Genomic DNA, 21,219 nt, shown 5'->3' with positions numbered 1-21,219 from the left:
TACCTCATTATCTTATCGCGTATAGTGCTCTGCAACTGTAACTCCTAATCTCTTATCATCATGATCACGCTATTCACTTGTTTGAGCAGCAAGCAGGTACGTCCGCAAACGTTTAGACTATAAATTCGATGACAGCCAAAAGCTAGGGATGGTGAATACGCGTGAGAAAAACTGTTAGACTGTTCAAGTGCCCTCTCCACTTCTTGCTTACGGATAAAGTTTGTAAGAAAATGATTTCAGACACGCACGCGACAAGCATGGCATGAAATCATGTCTTCTCTCACCACCATTACCGGTAACCTATATCATCCCGAGTAGCCGATCCAACGGTTTCCTTCTTTTGTCGGCTATCAAGGTATGCTTCGTACCGGTACAGTATTGTTCAATCGATCTACTTATTCATTCTATTCCACTTCAAGGAAGATGGCAACCGAAGCATCTTCTTCATCCACAAAGAAGCAATTAACGCCAACAGATGAACAAATTCAAAGAATCACGGAAAAGATTTCACAAGTTCACAAAAGGATCTCACAAGCAAGCTCGGATGCTAAAAGAGAAAATGAACCAAGATTAGTCGCCATCTCAAAATTACATCCTCCTACCAGCATCTTGGCGGCACATAAACATTGTCAACCTGCTCAAGTGCATTTTGGTGAAAATTATGCGCAAGAATTAGAAGCAAAAGCGAAAGTACTTCCTGAATCGATACAATGGCACTTTGTGGGAAAGTTACAGAGTAACAAGGCAAAGCTGGTGGCAAGTATCCCGAATCTGTTCTTGATTGAAACTCTGGACTCGATCAAGTTAGCAAATGCTTTGGAGAAAGTACGGGCAGGGCTGGAGAATGCGGAACCACTAGGTGTCTATCTGCAAATCAACACATCGGGAGAGGAGAACAAGGGTGGATTATCACCTCTTAAATCTGAAGGGGAGGCTAATGAATCTGAAGTGTACAAGCTTGCGGTTCATGTTATTCAAGAATGCAAACACCTCCAATTGAAAGGGGTAATGACAATTGGAGCAGCAACAAATAGCCAGGCAAGCAAGGAGAAAGGGGATATGCAGGACTCAAACAAGAGCCCTGGAGAGATTGCAGCCGAGGCCCGATCTGTGAATCCAGACTTTGATACGCTGCACACCACTAGGCAAGTGCTAGTGAATGCTTTACGAAAAAGTGATGAGATACAATCGGCAAAAGATCGCTATCCGACACTTCTCTCTGGAGATGATAAAGGTGGGTTGGAGTTGAGTATGGGAATGAGTAATGATTTGGAAGTGGCTGTTCGAGCGGGAAGCGATAATGTGAGAGTGGGAACGGATTGTTTTGGCGTTCGTGCACCTTCAAGAGATGAAGCAATGGAAGCAATGAAAGATGAATTAGAATCATGAAGCAGACATCATACATTTGTACCAACAATACACACACGCATCGAATCGTTAATCAAATTTGAGTATTACCATCTCTTGTATGGCAAGAATTTACCGTTGAGAGTGATCTATTTGGGAAGCGGAGAAATGTTAATAAACACCATTACGTACATGTCAAACACGCATATGCTCACCTTGACACGATCTCCAGCTGGGTCTTTGACGCGCTCCATGTCACCATAGAAGTCGATCAAGCTCATGATACCTGAGGGAGAAGAGGGAAGAAATGTTAGGCAAAACTGCAGATCGCTTGTCTTTTTGAAATACTCACCATCTCCGAATTTCTCGTGGATCATTGCTTTGAGTGGGTGACCGTAGACGACCAAGCATTCGTATAAGCGGTAGATGGTAGGATCTGAAAAGAGGTGAGGGGGTGTCAGCGTCCCGGGTCAGTTCTATAGTCATCACCAATACACACCTTGAGGAGGGAATTGACCTAAACCTCTTGTAGGATAAAAGTGAGAGCCCATGACGGCATTTAATTCCTCAAAAGGTACTTCTAATGCTTCACTGAGTGCTTTCAAATCTTTTTTTTCTGGTTTTGCTTGACCGTAAAAGATTGCAGCTGTATACCATTCACTTCTATTAATCTTTTTTGAAATATCTTCGAATGAAAGTTGTTTTTGTACTTTTGCATCGTGTAATGAAGTGAATACCGGAGCCAATTCACTCAAGATGGCAGGTCTGTTTGTATGTTGACTTGACATTTTGATCGCGGTTGTATGGAATTTAGAGATGGTTTTTGCTGGAGGGAAGAGCTTTGAAGGTTGACGTCCAAAAGCGAGACGAGAAGATCGAAGAAGAGCCATCTTTTATACACTGGTTGATAGGGTTTTGAAATCAGATGATTCTTGTTTTGTGATTTTGCCAAGAAATGAGATTGGATGACCTGTGGAGAAGAAGTGAACCTTTCTTTTGTAGCGCGCTAATCAGGACCGGGGAATGGTTAAACAAAGATAAGGATTGATAACGATTCCCGCTAACTAGTTGGCGCACCAATCATAGCATGGATTGTGTTTGCATGCATTCTTATCATTATGAGACTTTACCAACTTGTCGGTCAGGTGAAGCCCGAAAAAGCTTAGATCGAAGCTTTAAAGTAGATGTGTCCAGTTGAGCACCGGCAAGACTTCATTTTGATGGGATGATAGCGATTACATAAGCGAATCTGTCAATGCTTGATTATGATTGCAGCCGTCAGATATGATGACAAGGGCTAAACATCTATTGCAAGCACGCGTAATTTAACCACTCTAACCCAAAATAGCAACTTACCATTGAAGGCTTCTTCTTAAGCTTGCGTTCTATCACAACGCGATAGAATCTTTATTAACACAGCGCACGCAGCGCAGCGCAACGCAACGCACCTTTTCGGCGAATTAACAATTGGAGGGCAGCAAACAACAAGCCGGACGCAAAGCCTACAGTGCAACACATGCTGCACTAAAATGAACAAACGGCAAAAGCAGTGGAAAAGCACCGCCTCAGTGTTGATGAAGTGGTCCCTTGACTGGGCCCGCGTCTGACAAAAGAAAGAACAAACGCCCAAAGTTACATGCAATGCAGCCTGCCTGCGTGCGTAGACGGCAAAAATAAAATAAAAAACTTGACATACAACATATTGCAGAGTGTGGAGTGGCAGTGAAGATGAATTCGGAGAAGACATGTTGAAGGTTGTCTTGTTACCATCACTTGTTCGCTCACATAACCTATTTTAACATAAAAGACAGGATTAATTCGTGAATCGAGACAAGAAGACCTTTTCACTCAACAGCTGGAACAGCAGCTCAATTCATTAAAATGTCTTACCCCTTCACAAATCAACACTATGCGCAAGACAGCTATGCGCACAATGCATACAACAACAATGGAGGATCACAGGGGCATTATTCATACGATCAAAATCAAAATTTGAATCAACACAATTCATACGAAAGTGATCCTTATGCCAGAGATGCACAAACAAACGTTCATGATCAAAGTGCCGTTGGACCTGATGTACCGGAAAAGAGTGAAAAGATGTACAATGAAGGTAATTCACCTTATGGAGCAAGAGGAGCAGCACCTGATCCAATCTATACCGGAAACTCAATCTGGTCTCACGATGATAAACGTTCAATGGCAAAAAGGAGCGTTCCTGCAAAATTGTTCAGAGTGTTATTTTGCATCATCATCAATGCAATCATTGTGATTATCAGTATTATTTGTTTGGTCGTCATCTTTGCAAGGCCGTTCAATGTTGGTGTGGGAACCGTTACACCTCCTTCTTCGAATTCGGTCAGCTTGGACGGAAATGCGATCACATTCAATGGTTCAATTGACTTCATCGTCTCCAACCCAAATTCAATCTCTTCTGCGCTCTCATTGGATGCAAAAGTGTACGACAATGTCGATAAGAGTCAAGATATCGGAAGAGGAAGCATTGACAACGCAAAGATTGATGCAAACGCAAACAGTACGATTCATTTCCCATACCAGATTCGATACAATTATGTAGCCGATAAGAATAAGCTGATTTTGCAAGATTTGGTGTCAAAGTGTACTTCAAACAGTAAATTGGATCTCGAACTAAACATCAATGCAAAACTCAAAATTCTCTCTGTTCCGGTTCCGGTTGCTTTCAGTCAGGATATCAACTTTGATTGTCCGATTCCCAGCGATATCCTCAAGAATATCGCAGGTGGAAATTTGGGCAGTCTCGCGAGTAGCTTTGGCGCCAGATCAAGAATACCGGACGATCATCACGAACTGTAGCATATTCACATTTTATTTTTCTCTCCCCTCTCTGTTACAAGGACAATATCTTTTCTGACTTTCTACTTAAATGCATGCTTATATTTTTCATATTCCACAATGCCAGTCTAATTTTACAATTTTGCAGAATCTTTATGGTGTTTGACAATGGAGTCTTTGATAATCTTTGCGACTTCTTTTCCTGTCAAATCGGGATTTTCTTGAACGGCCAAATGATTTGCATCTAAATCTGACCAAGAAAATCGATCGCCAAATTTGGCAAAATTAGTTGCGATTTGTTCACGTACCCTTTGCAATTGCGTAACTGTACGTGCGTATTCTGTCCAAATGATATGTGTGAAACCTTTATTTCTTGGTCTGGTTAATTCTAACGCTCCCCATGCTCCACACCATGAGAATGCGAATTGGCATGCTTCACTCCATTTTGTCATGCATAGGGTGAGGGGAGGATCGGGTTCATTTTCGTGTCCTGCCAATGGATAGAACCCATATCGGATATGATTTTCACGTACACGAGCGTCCCATGCTTTAAAGTAGGGCTTGGTCTCCATATAATCTATGAGTGCTTGCTTGTTATTGAATACGTCTTTACGAATAAGGGCTCCCTTGAATAGCGGATGTTGGCCGGGTAAAGCAGCAATTGCAAAATCATCAAATCGCGTCATCATTGGGTCTACACTGATATGACCATCACAAAGGTCAGCAATTCCAGCAAACAGCATAGAAGCTGCAGCACCGCTATGACTATGAGTAATAGCAATAATCGTTCGGTCTTTGCGGCCTGTTCCTTCATTTTGTCTTTCCAATTGCGCTTTTGCGGTTTGTGATTTGGGTGGAAGGTAGTTTTGCAGGAATTGCTGTATATCCCTTGAATGATCCCACCAAGGTGTACAAACGCTCAGCGTATCACGATTCAGTATACCTGCATCGCCAGAATTAAACGTATCCATACTCCAAATCTCCTCGACAAATACATCACTTCCATTAGACTCTAATTCGCTCAGTACTGTCTCCAGCATTGGCTCATAGATCTCTTTATGAAATCCATTGGCATGCGAAAGGAACAGCGTGATAGGTTTGCCTTTCTTTTGTACGGAATCAGGAACAATACGTTGAATGCTTCCCCATAATTGTGGTTGACCTGAATCTGCCAAAGTTTGTGCGATCCGTTCTGCTTCTTGTTGTGTATGTGGTGGGTAGATTGTTTCAGGTGGACATTGAGAAAGTTGTTCTTCAAGTTGCTGCATGCCCGCTTGACGAACTTGACGTTCTACCTCTTTTCCTCCTTCCAGTACTTCTGCATGCACTCCCAACGGTGCCGGACCGGGTTTGTGCGTCGCATGGAAATGTGATCGTGGGAATGCTGCAGGGAAGACATGATTGGAAGAGGTCCAAGATGTTGATCCGACCTTGTACGCAATACGATTGGAGAATGCTTCTTTACGTAATCTTTCTAAGGGGGGCTTAACCTGTTTTTGTGGTTGTAGTAGTGGTAATAGATGCAACTGAACAGGAGAAGGCACTGAAACACCGGCCTCAGTAAAAGATGTGAATTCCATATCACCGACTTTGACCATCTTGACAAATACGGGATCTCTTTGCAGAATACGAAAGCAATTTCTTATGAGCATACAAATGAAGAGGTTGGTGGTTGCAATGGTATGAAGTTGAAGCATTCATTCACCTTACGCGCGAAAGGGCCCTTTCTCCGCATTTTCCATCATCATTCATTCACGCACGGAATATCGGCTTTCGAATAAGGCCGAGTTCTCAGCTTACCTAATGCACACTATACTGTAGTCTACACAATCTTAAATATGCAATTTTCAGATATACAAGTACAAACTCTCTCTCCCTTTTGCTCTTTCATTCTGTCGATGGAGGCAAAATCGATGTTTCTGCAATGCTGCCGATCGATTGCACGTTTTGTCCTCCCTCTTCACCTTCTTGCGTTTCAGCTGGTATTGGTAGACTGGCTTGGGTTAAAGGCTGAGTTGATTCAAGTTCGGTCGTCATTGAAACAGGTTGTGATGGTGGTATAGATGATGATTCCTTTTCTGTAATTTGCGTTGGAGTTGATGTTGCAGTTTGTTCTGGTACACCTGTTTCTACGATCGCAACTGAATCATGAATGGCTGCCGTATCAGGATTGGCAGCAGCAGCAGGTTGAGCTTGTTCTTCTGTCGGATTGATTGATTGATCCATGGTTATATCCATACTTTCATCATTTGTTTGTTCTACACTGGCAGCATTTGTATCTGCCGGTGTGGCTGATGTGACGGGTAGAGCATCTGAAGTGGTTTGTGAATCTCCTGGAAGGACATCGACAGAAGGAAGGACTGGAAGTGTTTCTATAGGTGCGGGTGCAGGATCTACTTCCATATTTGCCATCGTTTCTTCTCCTACCATATGTTCTTCTTCCGGATCGAATCGAATCGTGTCTGAAGTGCGTACCCATTTCAATACTTTTACGTTGTTTTGTGCGCCTGCTGCGATTGGCGGTATTACCCATTCCTTTTTCCATACCCTGTGTGGTAAAGATGGCTTCAGTATGAGGAACCTGTTTACCTCGTTTTACTACTCACGCTACTGGTTCTCTCTGTAATCGTCTCTGTTCATTTTCTATATTTGCCCGTACTCCATATCGATGTGACATGATGACAATGTGTAGGTAGGTGTGTATGGATGGAAGAAGAGATGGATGAATGCGTGTGCCCAATGAATCTTTACGCGTGGTTGTCGATACGCAATCAAACAAGCACGGAAACCACGCTAGACAGACTGCTTGCTTTATATTATTTAGCCTTATTGATGATGTAGGTACATGCGCCACTTTTTTGTTGCCTTTCCGGTCATTATTATCGGCCCGGTAGAGGAGAGTTTTTTTGCATTGGGGTTTACAGATGGACTTCCCTTCAATGTATCCTTCACGATCTTCCCTTCAGACACGATTAAATCATGACTGAAGCTCACATCCAATCATTCAAGCAAGGTGGAACTTCCACGCAAGAACCAAAGTTGCATCTTTTGCCGCTTCTTACACCATCTCGTGATGTACTGCATTCATCCTCGCCACCTTTGCATCTGCTGCCAAAATGGAAGCTTCCTCAAGAGCGTATCGCATTTCAAACAAGCTCAAAGTATGGAACAACGAATTGGGTAGAATCTTCGCATGTCTTTCCATCGGCTTATCCCAGATTTGAAGCAGGACAAACACCAAAGATTTCTAGTGAAGAGGTCGCTACACATTTAGCCAAAGATCTCGCTTCCCGAAAACAACCTCAACTTTGGACATTGGCACATAGGATCGTACCGGTAAGGCCATGCACAGAAGGTGGTATGTCTATCTTGCCGGAAGGAAGAGGAGTAACACTTGTCGTGACACAAATTGCCAAGCTTGACAAGAAAGAATGGGAACACGTTATTCACAAAGCAGTACTAGAGCTTGAAAGCAAAGGGAAAAAGCATATAGAAGAGATATGGCTATTGGTTGGCGGTTTGTTGGAAGAAGCAAGATCATACGAAGATAGTATTCGGGATGTTGAGCAATTCACGCATTTCTACGTTCCGGCACCGACTTCAAAAGATGAAATGAGACGATACGGGCCGCAATGGCCTGCATGTACTCTAGGAAAGCAGAGGGAGAATATTGGTAAAAAAGGAAGAATGTTGATTGGATTAGGTCACGTTTGTCCGGCAAAGTTGGACTTGTTTGACGGTATGATAGCCGCCTATACCGGAAGGGAAAAAGGAGGAAAGACGATTGCCGATGAACTTGTTGCATTGGGTCAGGGGCCAGAGCAAAAGATGATCATTCCTGATACGCGGTTATAATCCAGCTGTCATTTCTTGTCATTTTATTCATTCCGATTGCGTACAATTTATAGCCGTGCGAGCGGAGGTATTGATTCCGATCTTTGTGTGATTGTTTAAATTCTCGGAGGATGCGCTGAATGTTTCTTTTCTCTTCTAACTATCACCACCAACGCAAATGACAGAAATGGCAACAGCAAAAAAGCCTTACAGCCTTGCTGATGCAGGCTGGAAAGATGATATGCCAAATAAGTTACACCTTTTACCATTATTGCAACCACCAAAAGATGCATATAATGCGCTATATGCTCCCATTCACTTATGGCCGGATGAGTGGCAATTGAAAGCCGAAGTTGCGTTCAACGCAAAAGAAAATTCAAAGGAAAACTTTTATCAACAAAATTGGATGGCAACAAAGCATGTCTTTCCGGCAGCCTATCCTCGTAGTCATCCTCAAAGCGTTTTTACGCCTGGCAAAGAATTTGAGCCAAAAATGAACTTTAACGTTGATTTGACACCTGCAGAACTAAAGCAAAAACGGAAAGATGATATCAAAAAAGGTCTTTCGATCATTCAGCAGGTTGATTTGGAACCTTTTGTACCTGCTAAAAGTGAACAGGAAGCCAATGAAAGAGCCAAAGTACTCGCACAATCAGGTCAACCGCAACTTTGGGGCTGTGTTGAACGTATTGCATCATTCCGTGAACGTCCAAAAGGTAAACCGATCACAATAGTCCTGGCACATGCAACTGGATTTCATAAAGAGATCTTTCGACCAAGCGTTCAAAGTTTGATCAAATCATTCGAGACACAAAACACTTATTTTATCGATGAAATTTGGAGTTTAGACAACTTTCGTACGGGAGATGCAGGTTTGCTCAACGCACCTTTTGTTGGTCCGGCTATTTCCAGTCATGACATTGCTCGTGATATTCAACAATTTATTCAATTTTATTTGCCTATTAGAAGTGCATCAGAGGACAAAGACGGATTCGATAATTATCCCTTACATTTAAAACGACAAGAATGTGGTCGAGCAAGAGAAGATAGAACAATCATTGCAATCGGTCATAGTCAAGGAGCTGCAACATTACTCATGGCGATCAATGCAGTTGCAAAAGCCAATCAGCCAAAAACGCAGTTGGTTGATGGCTTTGTAGCATTTGATGCCACTTTTCCGATACGTGAAAGCTTATTACTGCAACCGTTGCCGCACAACGAGTCCAATGTAGCCCTTACTTTGGTACGTAAAGACGTTTTCATCGATAAAAATGATCTGATGGAGTATTTGAACAAAGTACCCATGTTCAAGACATTTGATGATCGTGTCAAAAAGCTTTATGCAGACTATGGCTTCAAACAAGTCAAAGTGGCCAATAAAGGTGGTGAAGAGTCAAAAAAGACTTTCCTTATTCCAAAGATATCCAAATGGGCAGAAGCACTGTCATTTTGTCAATTATGGTTGAATTGTTGGACTTCAACAGAAGTGCAAGCTCGGAACTATAATGGCTGGACACATTTCATGGTATCAACGTTTATCCGCGATTTCCCAGACAAGATCGTGGCGGAAGTGTATACATTTTGCGAACAGGTCGCAAAAACAAATTCTCCGTCGATCACGTTTCAATATGTGGAAAAGGGTCATTTATACCCATTAGAAGATCCTCATGGGTTTGGTCAGTATAAGAAGCGAATAAGATGCTAGACAAGTTTGCTGACTTTTGTTTTCTCTTACTCCTTCAGGACGAGATGTGGCTAAAGTGTTACACGAGAAACTTCTCGGTTCCGAACACGAACCAGTGACAAAGCCTACAGGGATCGAAAAGGTGATTGGATATGTCCGATCACGATTGTAGAGTAGAAGTCTAGACCATAAGATAGATTCACGATTGTAGATCCACCGTCAACTTACGCCACACGTCTTGTTCTCCATTCTATTTTTACGGTAAGTGGTGCGTGTGGCACTGAACAAATTCTACCTTGCATACAATCAGTATGTGTCACGGGTAAATATCCCTCTGGACAGCAACAGTTCATTTCCATGTGCTGGGTTAAAGGCGCCATGCGTTCTAATGAATTCGGCTTGCCGTGCGTTTAGACCTTATGCATGATGCATATGCAGTTGTTGTACCTGAAAATTGAACTTTATTTTGATACTGCTCAAATGACAAGCATGGATTTCCGCGGTGAATGCTTCTCTAAGAAGTCTGGGTCTAAGTGCCGATTGCACCTAAATTACACGTTAATATTTACAAACATGTCATCCTAAAGATGAAGAACATGTGGGGGTTAATTCTATAAATACAGCAAACGTTCTTCTTCACCCAACAACCTCATCCACTCTCCCCCTCCTTTCCCTTTTGCAAGATGCATTTTGTCAACTTGTACAGCCTTTTGTCCATCTTGTTCGTATCGATAAGCATCATTGAAGCAAACGTTCTTCCCGTTCAAAATGCAAGGGCTTTAGAACTGCTGGATAGACGTTCTCCTAGCGATTATGCTCCAAAAAGGGCTCAATGTCCTTCTAATACACTTGCGCGATCTTCAAAATTAGGTATCAATCCAGATGAAAAAGCATACGTTTCTGCTCGTCAACCAAACGCTCAAACAGCATTCAGTCAATGGATTAATTCATTAAATGCGGGATTTGGAAATGTTGATTCAAGTACAACACCTGTGCTCTCTTTGGCTTCTTCAGGAGGTGGTTTTAGAGCCATGTTGACCGGAGCAGGTGTTCATCAAGCATTGGATTCAAGAGAGCAAAATGCATCCAAATTGAAGGGTTTGTATCAATCACTCATCTATGAATCCGGTCTTTCAGGTGGTTCTTGGCTGCTGGGCTCAATCATGGGTAACAATTGGCAAACAATCACTCAAATAAAGGAAGAAGTTTGGTACAGAACATTACCCGGAACCCCCTTGTTACCCGATCAGAGTAAGTTCCTTTTCAGCTACGCAGACGTTCTTGCGGCTATTACGGCAAAGAAGGTCTCCGGATACGATCCCACCTTGATTGATGTATATGGACGTCTATTGGGATATTCTCTCTTGGAACAAAGTGAAGGAGGAATCAAGCAAACTCTGTCTTCTATCACCTCGCAATCCAATTATGCAAACCATAACTACCCTTTCCCTATTGTCACTACCGTTCAGTCTCAAGCAGCTCAACAATGCAGCGATGATGAAATCGGTGCAACACAATTCGAATATTCACCGCTCGAATTTGGCAGTTGGGATTCCGCAATTGCAAGTTTCATTCCGACAAATTATACTGGAAGCATTGTTGGTAACGATGGCGTGCCAAGTTGTATTACCGGATTTGACAACCTGGGCTTCATAATGGGAGCATCATCGGACATCTTTCCAGAATTCTGTGCATCTGTACCGAAAAAGGAAGCCAGTGATGCACAAAAGGTGTACAACTTTACCCAATCAGTCTTGCATCAAATACAAAAGCCTACGTTCCGGGATGTGTATGCTGCTTTCCCTGACAGTTTTGATAAGCAAGCCCTTTCTGCTTCTGCTTATCCGCCCGAAAGAAGATTGTTCCCCGATAAACCAACGGAATTGTACATGATGGACGGAGGTTTTAGCGGACAAGTGAACCCGATTTGGCCATTCTTGCATCGTCAGATTGATGTGTTATTCGTTGAAGATAGCAGTTCTGATACTCAGTATAATTTCCCTAATGGAAGTTCGATTTATGAAACATACACTCAAGCACAAGCAAAAGGACTTTCACGTATGCCCACAATTCCTACACCAGCTGAATTTGTGCAAAAAGGATACAACACACGACCTACATTCTTTGGATGTGATCAAGGCTCAGATGTGATGACGATCGTATACTTGCCAAACAATGCCTATGTTTATCCAAGTAATACGTCCACATACAAACTTTCTTATACGAAACCTGAAATCGATGGTATGTTGGCCAACGGACAAGCAGTTGCAACGTATAATGGTACGGCTGGATATGATACATGTGTTGCTTGTGTTACATTGAAGAAGACATCTGCTAGTTTACCAAGTGCTTGCTCTAAATGTTTCACTGATTATTGTGCGTAAAGCATCTTTTATGTAGCTGGTTTTAATCGTAATGCAATCATTTGAAGTTTATAGTGTCTGCGTGTGCCACTTTTGCTGTGTTGCTCTAGGTGTTGTTCTTTATAAACGCACGCTACGCGTTGTTGGCGTAGGCCGAACACGAGTTTCTTAATTGCGTGTATATGGGATGCTCATCCTTCCATCAGAAGTACGATCATCCCTTCTGCGAGTCCTTACAATGGTCGAGGCACTGGAACTGCCGCAGCAGGCATGGCTTCAAGGTATGATGTCACATAGAATCGTGACGGAAGAACGATCACAAGCCATGTTCAAAGCGGCAACGGAAGCATGTCGGGTACAGCATACCCAACGTGACTATGCTGAGTGCATCAAAAAGGTAAATAACGCATTAATTGTTGTCAATCTTGAAATTCGACGAATGATTGATGAACAAACAGAGAAGCATATGCTCGCTATCGTCAACACGAAAGCCGATGAAATTGCAGAATTAGCAACCCAATTCACGCCGCATGAAATCAAATTCATCAAAAGCTTAATCGAAAATATCTTTACTGCTCCTCGTCGTGCATACTGTATTTCGTCAACGGTTGCAATCAGTCTCGGAAAGGATATGGATCCGGAATTAAGCTCTACAAAGGCTGACATACTTTGTAAGAAGCTTGTTTCGCAAGGTTGGATCACAAAGGATGCCGGTTTTTACTTCCTTTCTCCGCGATCGTTATTGGAATTGCAGAGTTATCTACGTGGGTCTTATGAAGAGTACATGCACACCTGTCACGCTTGCAAGGACATCGTCACTCGTGGATTGGCATGCTCAACGGAAGGTTGCGATTTGTATGCACATCATTATTGCAAACCACGATTGCTTTCGATGTTGCAAACAAAGGGTGATGTCAGATTGTGCGCAAAATGTAAGAAGCCATGGTCTCCGCTCACAGTTGGTGATACGACGAATGCATCAACGATGATGATAGGAAGGAGCAACCGCAACAATGGTGAAAATCCACTCGGGTTTACGTCTGTAAATCGAGCTTCTACAGGGGAAACGGATGATTCTGAAGATTCCGAAGAGGAAGACGAACTTGGCGAAACGCAAGATAGCGGATCGAAACGTGGACGATCATCAACAGTGCAAAGCCGCTCAAGTCAACGTCGTCGTATCACTGAAGAAGAAACTGTGCCACTCGAAGAAGATGAAGAGAGCGATTGAAATGCTCCTGATGGGATTTGGTCATTGTACATTATTCTTTTTTAAACAACAACAAAACATGTAATGGTTTCTACACTTTTTAATTGTACATTATTCTTCTTTCTCTATGGCGCTAAACGGCTGATTTCCCATTCATCTTTTTCCTCCTTTAGATCTCGAGTGTACCTGAAACGATCGTGCAATCTGTTACTCCTTCCCATCCAAAACTCCACCTCATCCGGGATCACACGGAATCCTCCCCAGTAATCGGGAACGGGAACATGTCGATCTTCATACTGGTCAGATTGTTGTTCGGGATCCAAACCTGCTGCACCGGGAATGTTGTATTTGTTTTCCACTTCTTTTACCTTTTCTTCCAAGATATTTCTACCTTCGATATGTTGACTTTGAGGGCTTGCGATTGCGCCCATTCTTGACCCTAAAGGTCTTGAATTGAAATATTGATCGTTTTCTTCATTCGACAATTTTTCCACTTTCCCACAAACACGAACACTTCTATGCAATGCATGCCAATAAAATGTCAAGGCGATAAACGGATTACGTTCTAACTCCATACCTTTTCTAGAATTATAATTTGTAAAAAAGATGAATCCGCGTTTATCAACACGTTTTAGCAAAACGATTCTTGAGGATGGTCTTGCGATACTCTTTCCATCCTGCCCTTCTTGTAGGGAAACTGTACTGATCGTCATTGCTTCTGGTTCGGGTATTTCTGGATGATCGATCGCATCTTGAAACCAAGTACGAAATTGCGTCAAGGCAGAAGGAGAAAGTGCATCCCAGTCCAATCCGGTGGTTTTGTATTGATTGTGCGTTAAAATTTCAGTGGCATTTTGCTTTTCATCTTCTTTTGCCGCTCCTGATCCTTGGGTTGTGGAGGAATAGGCATTTGTCGATTCTTTTCCGTTGAGTCCTATTTTGGACAACGCTCCAGCTACGTAATCAGTCATTAGGTTTGATTGTCGATGGCCGATTGTTTTTGTAAGAGAAGATGATCGTAAAGTATGATTGAATGCTACTCGAAACATGAAAAGGGTTGATTTTGGGCGTTAGGAGGGAAAAGGTTGAGCTGCTCGTCTTTCAACTCTTCTCATGTCAAAGCGTGTGGTTGTAGATCCCTGCATTAGCGCTTATGGTCTGTGGAGGCGAGAGCTAACGTAATCATCATCTTGAACAAATTTCATTAAGCTGCTAAAATACATAAGAATTATACAATAATCAAAACCTTTTGGCCACTTCAATGGCACCCTTGCATCCAAACCCAATAATTGCACTCAGAAGAGCATGTGCTGGTGCTTGTTGTGCGTCATGTTCAACGGCTGTATCTAAATGCTCCAATTCATCATCTCTGAATTCTTGTACGATGTTCCTCAATAGCTCAAGGGAAGGATGAACTTTCTCACTTCCCGAAGTCATTGCTGATAGAGTCTTCAGCTGGTCATCATAGTGTTCTCCAATCACTGTCTCAACCGCTTCTGTTGCAGCCATTGCGCCTTCTTTGCCTATTAGTGCAGTTGCTCCTCCCAATACACTTCCCGCAATACCCCAAATCGGGTTCAATAAACTTGGCCTGACTCTATGTTGCATTAGTAGCTTTTCCGCTACTTTGAGATGCTTCTTTTCCGTTTCCAACAAAACCCAACACATCTTTGACGTTGTCTGGTCACCCAATAAGCCAAACACTCTTGCTTGTGCAATGTAGATCGTATTGGCTGCAATCTCACCCGAATGATCTACACGTAACATCGAATCAAGAGCATTACGTTGTAATTCACTCAAAGTGTCTGGAGATGAAGATGTTGCTGCATTGGCAAAATCGGCCGTCGTTGCAAATGCTGGATCGGTATAAGGATCAGAGGCAAGAGAAGAAAAAACCCGAAGTGGCTGAATTGGCGTCTTTGTTGGATGCGATCTGGCAGAGTTTAGCAGCGCCCTTCGCAGTAGTGCATTACTCTGTCTATGTATCATTGTGTTAATTGTGAGTTGAGTCAATGTGATGATGGCGAGAATGAAAGTTCCTTCCTGATGTGTTTGTCATCTTTCATAATCCCTGTTCACGTGTGACTTCGCGCCTTTTAAAGTTGCCAAGCGTGTGGAGATTAAATTGGGCACCACACAAAACACATTTTGGGTTGAATCAAATAAAGTTGGGGAAACACCATCATTGTCGCAAATCAAAAACGGCTACAAGATATGAGGTAGAAGGTTGATTTTCTAGCACACCAATCACACAGGGCTTCCGGACGGATGGTGGCTAAAGCAAGTATGGCATCGCCATCAGGTTCTGTGCCTTATTATCCTTCAGCCGATGCACAAACATATAGAGACCTTTTGATCTTTGAGGAAAGGCTAAAGCAAAATGCTGCTCGATTAGTCAAACGAAGAAAAAAGTATCAGACCTTTCTGGTACTTCTTTGTGGTGCGATTGGATTGTTTTCTTATTATGTCTTCGTTCAGCCATCCAAATGGCAACCGCTGCACTATCTCAATGTCACTGTTCTATTGATCACTGCGACTATGCTCTTATTATTCTTTGCGAGTGGAATGTATGCCGAACGTATAACGGCAGCTAACAAATTCGTCCCACAAGCAAACAGGAGCTTGCGATCGTTCAATATGTATCTTAATACCCGGGCTGCACCGAGAAAATCAATATTCTCATACTTTCGACAGCAAGAATCCGCATTTACTCTACGTCGGACACCGTCCATTGCGGACGATAAGGAGGCACAGGTGAATCGGGAAGGTGCGGATTCTACTGCAAATGTTGGCGGAGATGGAACAGCTAACAAACATCCAACCTTATCAGTTGCTGCTGCTCGAAGGCTACACATTCCCACCATTCCACCTTCTTCCAATCCACGTGGTGAATTGATCTTTAGTAGCAAAGTGTCCAATCAATTCCGCGAAGGATATGAGCGATATAGAGCAGCATTCGAACGTAGAAGGGCAGAGAAGATGCAAGAGAGACGACAGAGCGGATGGAGAGGATGGTGGATCTTTGGCGGGGGAAGTGAGCCATCGCCTAAAAGTGCTCCAATCAGTATGGAAGGTGGAAATGTTATGCAACAACAACAGCCAAAGAAAGGATCACCTGCTTCTTCTGTTCGAGGAACGAGATCTTCACCACGCTCATCACGAGTTCGACCAAAGCTGAACATGTCTACTGGAAATGCTGTCGGAGGAAGTGGATCAGAGAACAGCTCTCCTGCTACTTCTCGTGCTTCTTCTCCGACCAATTCTCCCGTTGGCACAATCGGGAAAAGCAGTCGATCAAATGTTACCCGCGGTAGAAGGATAAGTATTGCATCACAGGAGGATGAAGCGAATCCGGTACAGGGAGAGAGAAGAGGCAGAGATCGTACACCTAGCATTACAGCAGTTTCCGATCAAAGATTACGTAGAGGAAGTAGCGGTAGCATCAGCAACGGAAGAGGAGGATCGTCACAGAAGCTGGAAGAACCGATTCAATTGGATGAAAGCAAGCGAAGGTCCGAAACAGCTCCAATTATTGAAGAAAGCACGAATGTCATTGATGTAGCCGATGCGGCAGAAGCTGATGCACAACTTGGTCTTCTTCCTGATCCACAATTGGTCGCTCGATCGGCCGATGATAGAACGGATGTCGAAGCAACATTACGTGAGCCGGAAGTGTGATCGTTGAAGTGTATTATTGTATTTTTAAATGAGAAGATTGAAATGAATTTTAATTTTTATTGCGCGCCTGATTTCAACCTCCGAAATCATCCTTCTCTCTACATTGTCCAGAATGATTCCCAAAAAGAGACGTGTCACTCAGAAACCCAAAGAGCCAGAACCATACGAAGAGTCGGAACCAGAACTACCCTCAGATGATCCCGATAAACCTTACGAAGTGGAAGCAATCCTGGATCATTGGCCGAATTACATGGGAAAAGAAGGAAATTTGCGTTATTTGCTTGCATGGAAAGGATACAAACCTGAATGGAATTCATGGGAGCCACTAGAATGTCTGGAAGGATGTCCAGAGATGCTCAAAAAGTACAACGATAGGCTGCAGCAAGAGCGTATGCAACATGAAAAATTTCTTCAAATTGGAAGTCCAAAACACAAACGTGCAAGCAAGGCGATTGATTCAGCGTACATGTACGCAGGATTCGATCTTCGAACAGTCAAAGCAAAAGACATTCCGGAAGAACAACGTGAGACTGTTGCACGTGAAGTTGCAATGTGTCATTACGGATTGATGCCATCATGGGAATCATCGGTCGAAAAGATTGTGGCTGTGAGAACGATGGAAGATGGTTGTTTGGCGTTTGATTTGGATTTCGAACGTGGATTTCAATTTTCCTTCAAACTTGCAGTTGTTCAGAGAAGGTGTTCACAAAAGCTGATTGCCTTTTTGATGCAGAGAAATGGACTGCAACAAAGTCAAATGAATGCGCCGGTTTTCTTCCCGCAGAATGCGATCGTCTCAGAATCAAATCACACATTGCCTCAAAATACTCAACAAGGCCAAAGCCAACTCATAGAAGATAGTCCAGGAAGCTCGAATGAGGTAGAACAGCTCATAGAACCAATCAAGGCACCATGGGAGAACTATCAAAATTGATTGAAAAAAGCATGTACTATTACAATTGATAACGATGAACAAAAGAATGATTACCTTGATGAGGCGTGATGTGGTGACCAGATGAAAAACACTGTTCTTGTGCCTAACACGAGCGTGCGCGCATAGTTACGCGTCAAGAGAAGATGCGCACGCGGCGCGCTCTCTGCTAAAATAAATCCTCACGCTTTAGCTTCTTAATCTTCGCACACCATCCTCATCGCCATCCATTCGCCATCCACTTCCAATTTTGTTTGTTTGTGACAAGTGGCGATTGATCAAATTACGCTGTACATTCCATCAGAGCTGATTAATATTGTTTGAAGCAAACATTGATTGGATCTCTTTACAGGTCAACAATTTGTTCAGTAAATCTTCCCAAACGCCAAACGATGAATGCTGATTCTACTCCGACACATGATCAAGCAGGCCAACCTCCTGCTCCCGCTTCGACTACAAATGGATCAGCACCACCAGTAAATGGTCCAATTGGCGGTCCTTTACCTCCAGCATTCACGCCTCTAAAACCGCATTTACCTCCACCAGAAGTTTCAGCCGTACGTGAAGAGGAACCTTCGCATCCAGCCACTGCACATCAAATTCCTCAAGATGATCCTGCAACAGCTTCCGCTGCTCAAGCAGTCGTCACTTCAGAAAATATGACCAATGGACAGGATCGAGTGGAAGAGTCAAAACCGGTTGATATGCAGCCAGTCCAAGCGCAGCCAGTTGAGACGCAATCGATTGACTCGCAAACTACTGCAGCTCCAAGTGCACCTGGTACTCAGAATCCATACAACGCAAGTGAAGAAACAGCAATTAAAGCTGAAGCACCTATTCCTCAGAGTGAGCCTGTCGCTAAAGACGAAGATGTGGAGATGAAAGACGAAAAGCCAAATGGAATCGCACCAACAGCTCCAGAACCTGCTCCATCCCCATCTCCAGCACCCATCCAAGCACAAGCAGCGCCTCAACCACCTGCACCTGTCGCAGAACAGCCAGTGTCTGCGAACACGAATGCTGTGGAGATGAAAGATGAAAAGCCAAATGGAATCACTCCAACAGCACCTGCTCCAGCCCCAATCTCGACCTCAGCAGCTCCACAATCATCGGCAACCCCAGAAACTTCTGATTCGCGTCGAGCTTCTACCGCTGTCGTAGCAGAGGATGGCTCACTCCCACCTTTGGCAGGACCAGATTCGACGGAGATGAGTGGTGCTCAAATAAGAGCTTGCCAGAATGCGATCAAAGGATTGAAGGGAAGAAATGATTCAGGTCTATTCCATGCACCCGTTGATCCAATTGCTGCTGGTGTTCCCCACTACTTTACCATCATCAAAACTCCGATGGATCTTGGAACGGTTGATTATAAATTGGCATTCACAGCTGCAGCCCAGAAAGGAGGCAATAAACACACAGAAAAGACCAAGATGGGTGTAAAGATGGGACTAAATCCATTGACGGATGTATACAAGACATTGGAAGATGTTGAAAAGGATGTCAAGCTCATCTTTTCAAATTGTATCCTATTCAACGGTCCCGAGCATCCTCTATCGAAAACAGCAGAATTGCTGGATGGCGTTTTCGATAAACAGATGAAGTCAATCATTGCTAACGTAAACGATGACAATGGAGCTGAAGCAAGTGCAGCAGCATTGGCAGTAGCTCGCAGACCATCAGAAGGAGTGGCAGCAGCAAGACCAAAGCGAGACATCCACCCACCTCCACCCAAAGATCTGCCGTATGCTGATCGACCTCAATCGGCTAGTGGCTCTTTGGTGAAACGGAAAAAGTCAAGAGGAAAGATGTCATCACGCGAGATTGCCTTTTACGAAAAGTTGGATAAAGATCAGCTAAAGTATGCAGCCAAGGTGATTGATGATTTCCACAAAGAGCCAGTGGCATCACAATGTGCCTGGGTCTTCTTTGAGAAGCCAGCGATGAATCTGGATTTCGCTCAAGCCTATTATAACACGATCAAGAACCCAATTTCGCTCAAAGAGATTCGTCAGCGAATCACTTCGGGCGAATACGAGGATATTGATGGACCAAACAATGATATGAAGCTGATGTTCGACAATTGCTTCACTTTCAATGAGAAGGCATCGGAAGTGTACGTCATGGGTGATAAATTGAGAAGTCTCTGGGAGGATAAGATGGCCAAGATGCCGAGACCCAATCCGCCTGTGGTTGACGACGACGAAGATGAAGATGCAGAGGATGATGATGAATTTGAGGAAGAAGATCCAGAGACACGAATGTTTGAAATTCGTGAAGAGATTGCAACTTTACAGAAAGAGCTGGAACGCTTGAGCGGCAAAGCGAAGCAAGCCAAGCAAAAAGCATCGAAGAAACGCAGACCGTCTGAAAGTGCAGGCTCAAAGAAAGCACCTGCAGCAAAGAAGGCCAAATCGTCCGGGTCGGTAGAAGCCAAAAAGAGTACAGGAGTCAAGAAGGCCGGAGGCGGTGGCGGAAGACGTGATGAAGAAGTACGCGAAGTCACGTACGAACAAAAGGAAGAATTGGCAGCCAAGATTACCCAATTACCTGATGATCGTTTGGATGGTGCATTGAAGATTATTGCAGAAGATAAGCCACCAAATGCAAACGATGATGAAGAAATCGAATTGGACATTGATGATTTAAGTCCAAGTACGCTTTATAAGTTGTACCGATATGTCGTTCGACCAAAAGGCAAAAAGGTTACCACCAGCAAGTTGTCTTCTTCCGATGGACGCAAACGTGGAACTGGAGGTGTGAAGAGAAAGAATCTGGATGAAGAAGAAGAAGCGGCGAGAATTGCAAGATTACAAGCCCAATTGAATCAATTCGACAATCCCGATATGAGCACTTCTTCGACTTCTGCGCCTAAGCCTGCTACCAAAGCTGCTGGACATGATGATCTTGTAGCCTCTGATAGTTCGTCAGGAGAAGAAGATTATGAGAGTGAAAGCGACTATGAATAAATACAGTGATATACATATATAAAAGTCATACAAAATTTGTACAAAATTGGCCTCGTGCGTTTATTGCACGTAGCAAAAAAAGTTCTGTTTCCGTAATCTTCAATGTGTAACCGATACTTTTCCTTTGTTTTAAAAAATCGTCCTTTTTTTCTTCTTGGCCATCTTGAAATCTGCATGCAATGTGATATTAAAGCAAATGCAATGCATGGAGCATTCGATTAATCAACCTTATTTTCTGTTGAACGCGTTCACGCTCTGTACAAAATTGTGACAAGTGCTTGTTAGCGTGAATTTGCCTGGCATGCAAGAGAGAGTGTGTGTGTGGGCAGTGCTGCAATGCCGCCGCCCCCTTCCGTTGTAGTAGTACAACAATGTGGTGTTGGTTTCATAAA

The 21,219-nt window shown here is 43.4% G+C and overlaps 13 protein-coding genes across 13 annotated transcripts; 8 read left to right on the top strand and 5 right to left on the bottom strand.

Annotated features, from left to right (window-relative positions):
• Window positions 1–271: 271 nt before the first annotated feature.
• FA14DRAFT_161983 (uncharacterized protein) lies at window positions 272–1,462 on the top strand. The gene has a single exon (XM_025499371.1). It carries the CDS (start codon window positions 424–426, stop codon window positions 1,387–1,389), a length of 966 nt encoding a protein of 321 aa, XP_025352932.1. The 5' UTR covers window positions 272–423; the 3' UTR covers window positions 1,390–1,462.
• On the bottom strand, window positions 1,455–2,135 carry FA14DRAFT_125505 (cyanate hydratase; the record flags this gene model as incomplete). Its single annotated transcript, XM_025496709.1, has 4 exons — window positions 1,455–1,496; window positions 1,563–1,633; window positions 1,700–1,783; window positions 1,847–2,135. The coding sequence occupies 4 exons, from the start codon at window positions 2,133–2,135 to the stop codon at window positions 1,455–1,457; spliced, it is 486 nt and encodes a 161-aa protein (XP_025352931.1).
• Window positions 2,136–2,841: 706 nt separating this feature from the next.
• On the top strand, window positions 2,842–4,441 carry FA14DRAFT_161980 (uncharacterized protein). The gene has a single exon (XM_025499370.1). The coding sequence runs from the start codon at window positions 3,229–3,231 to the stop codon at window positions 4,180–4,182; it is 954 nt and encodes a 317-aa protein (XP_025352930.1). The 5' UTR covers window positions 2,842–3,228; the 3' UTR covers window positions 4,183–4,441.
• Window positions 4,296–5,759, bottom strand: FA14DRAFT_181308 (uncharacterized protein; the record flags this gene model as incomplete). Its single annotated transcript, XM_025501084.1, has 1 exon — window positions 4,296–5,759. One exon carries the CDS (start codon window positions 5,757–5,759, stop codon window positions 4,296–4,298), a length of 1,464 nt encoding a protein of 487 aa, XP_025352929.1.
• A 277-nt stretch (window positions 5,760–6,036) lies between these two features.
• On the bottom strand, window positions 6,037–6,945 carry FA14DRAFT_191714 (uncharacterized protein). Its single transcript, XM_025501883.1, has 2 exons — window positions 6,768–6,945; window positions 6,037–6,709 (listed from the first exon to the last, which is right to left on the bottom strand). The coding sequence occupies exons 1-2, from the start codon at window positions 6,836–6,838 to the stop codon at window positions 6,049–6,051; spliced, it is 732 nt and encodes a 243-aa protein (XP_025352928.1). The 5' UTR covers window positions 6,839–6,945; the 3' UTR covers window positions 6,037–6,048.
• Window positions 6,946–7,008: 63 nt separating this feature from the next.
• FA14DRAFT_185649 (uncharacterized protein) lies at window positions 7,009–8,163 on the top strand. The gene has a single exon (XM_025501468.1). It carries the CDS (start codon window positions 7,141–7,143, stop codon window positions 8,014–8,016), a length of 876 nt encoding a protein of 291 aa, XP_025352927.1. The 5' UTR covers window positions 7,009–7,140; the 3' UTR covers window positions 8,017–8,163.
• Window positions 8,164–8,182: 19 nt separating this feature from the next.
• FA14DRAFT_174325 (uncharacterized protein) lies at window positions 8,183–10,002 on the top strand (the record flags this gene model as incomplete). Its single annotated transcript, XM_025500532.1, has 2 exons — window positions 8,183–9,671; window positions 9,739–10,002. 2 exons carry the CDS (start codon window positions 8,183–8,185, stop codon window positions 9,849–9,851), a joined length of 1,602 nt encoding a protein of 533 aa, XP_025352926.1. The 3' UTR covers window positions 9,852–10,002.
• A 350-nt stretch (window positions 10,003–10,352) lies between these two features.
• On the top strand, window positions 10,353–12,114 carry FA14DRAFT_161979 (FabD/lysophospholipase-like protein). Its single transcript, XM_025499369.1, has one exon. It carries the CDS (start codon window positions 10,363–10,365, stop codon window positions 12,061–12,063), a length of 1,701 nt encoding a protein of 566 aa, XP_025352925.1. The 5' UTR covers window positions 10,353–10,362; the 3' UTR covers window positions 12,064–12,114.
• A 166-nt stretch (window positions 12,115–12,280) lies between these two features.
• Window positions 12,281–13,273, top strand: FA14DRAFT_157329 (uncharacterized protein; the record flags this gene model as incomplete). Its single annotated transcript, XM_025497890.1, has 1 exon — window positions 12,281–13,273. The coding sequence occupies one exon, from the start codon at window positions 12,281–12,283 to the stop codon at window positions 13,271–13,273; it is 993 nt and encodes a 330-aa protein (XP_025352924.1).
• Window positions 13,270–14,329, bottom strand: FA14DRAFT_161978 (pyridoxamine 5'-phosphate oxidase). The gene has a single exon (XM_025499368.1). It carries the CDS (start codon window positions 14,221–14,223, stop codon window positions 13,378–13,380), a length of 846 nt encoding a protein of 281 aa, XP_025352923.1. The 5' UTR covers window positions 14,224–14,329; the 3' UTR covers window positions 13,270–13,377.
• A 162-nt stretch (window positions 14,330–14,491) lies between these two features.
• Window positions 14,492–15,300, bottom strand: FA14DRAFT_168725 (COQ7-domain-containing protein; the record flags this gene model as incomplete). The annotated part of the gene is made up of 2 exons (XM_025500156.1): window positions 15,226–15,300; window positions 14,492–15,108 (listed from the first exon to the last, which is right to left on the bottom strand). The coding sequence occupies exons 1-2, from the start codon at window positions 15,239–15,241 to the stop codon at window positions 14,492–14,494; spliced, it is 633 nt and encodes a 210-aa protein (XP_025352922.1). The 5' UTR covers window positions 15,242–15,300.
• Window positions 15,301–15,538: 238 nt separating this feature from the next.
• On the top strand, window positions 15,539–16,285 carry FA14DRAFT_126497 (uncharacterized protein; the record flags this gene model as incomplete). Its single annotated transcript, XM_025496750.1, has 2 exons — window positions 15,539–15,978; window positions 16,099–16,285. Coding segments are annotated over 2 exons (627 nt in total), but the record flags the coding sequence as incomplete, so codon positions are not given.
• A 1,792-nt stretch (window positions 16,286–18,077) lies between these two features.
• On the top strand, window positions 18,078–21,039 carry FA14DRAFT_174319 (Bromodomain-containing protein). The gene has a single exon (XM_025500531.1). It carries the CDS (start codon window positions 18,254–18,256, stop codon window positions 20,825–20,827), a length of 2,574 nt encoding a protein of 857 aa, XP_025352920.1. The 5' UTR covers window positions 18,078–18,253; the 3' UTR covers window positions 20,828–21,039.
• Window positions 21,040–21,219: the final 180 nt, after the last annotated feature.

The sequence above is a fragment of the Meira miltonrushii genome (assembly GCF_003144205.1).
Source record: "Meira miltonrushii strain MCA 3882 unplaced genomic scaffold FA14scaffold_4, whole genome shotgun sequence".
NCBI classification, from domain to species: domain Eukaryota; kingdom Fungi; phylum Basidiomycota; class Exobasidiomycetes; order Exobasidiales; family Brachybasidiaceae; genus Meira; species Meira miltonrushii.
This window is presented reverse-complemented; position numbering and strand designations above follow the sequence as displayed.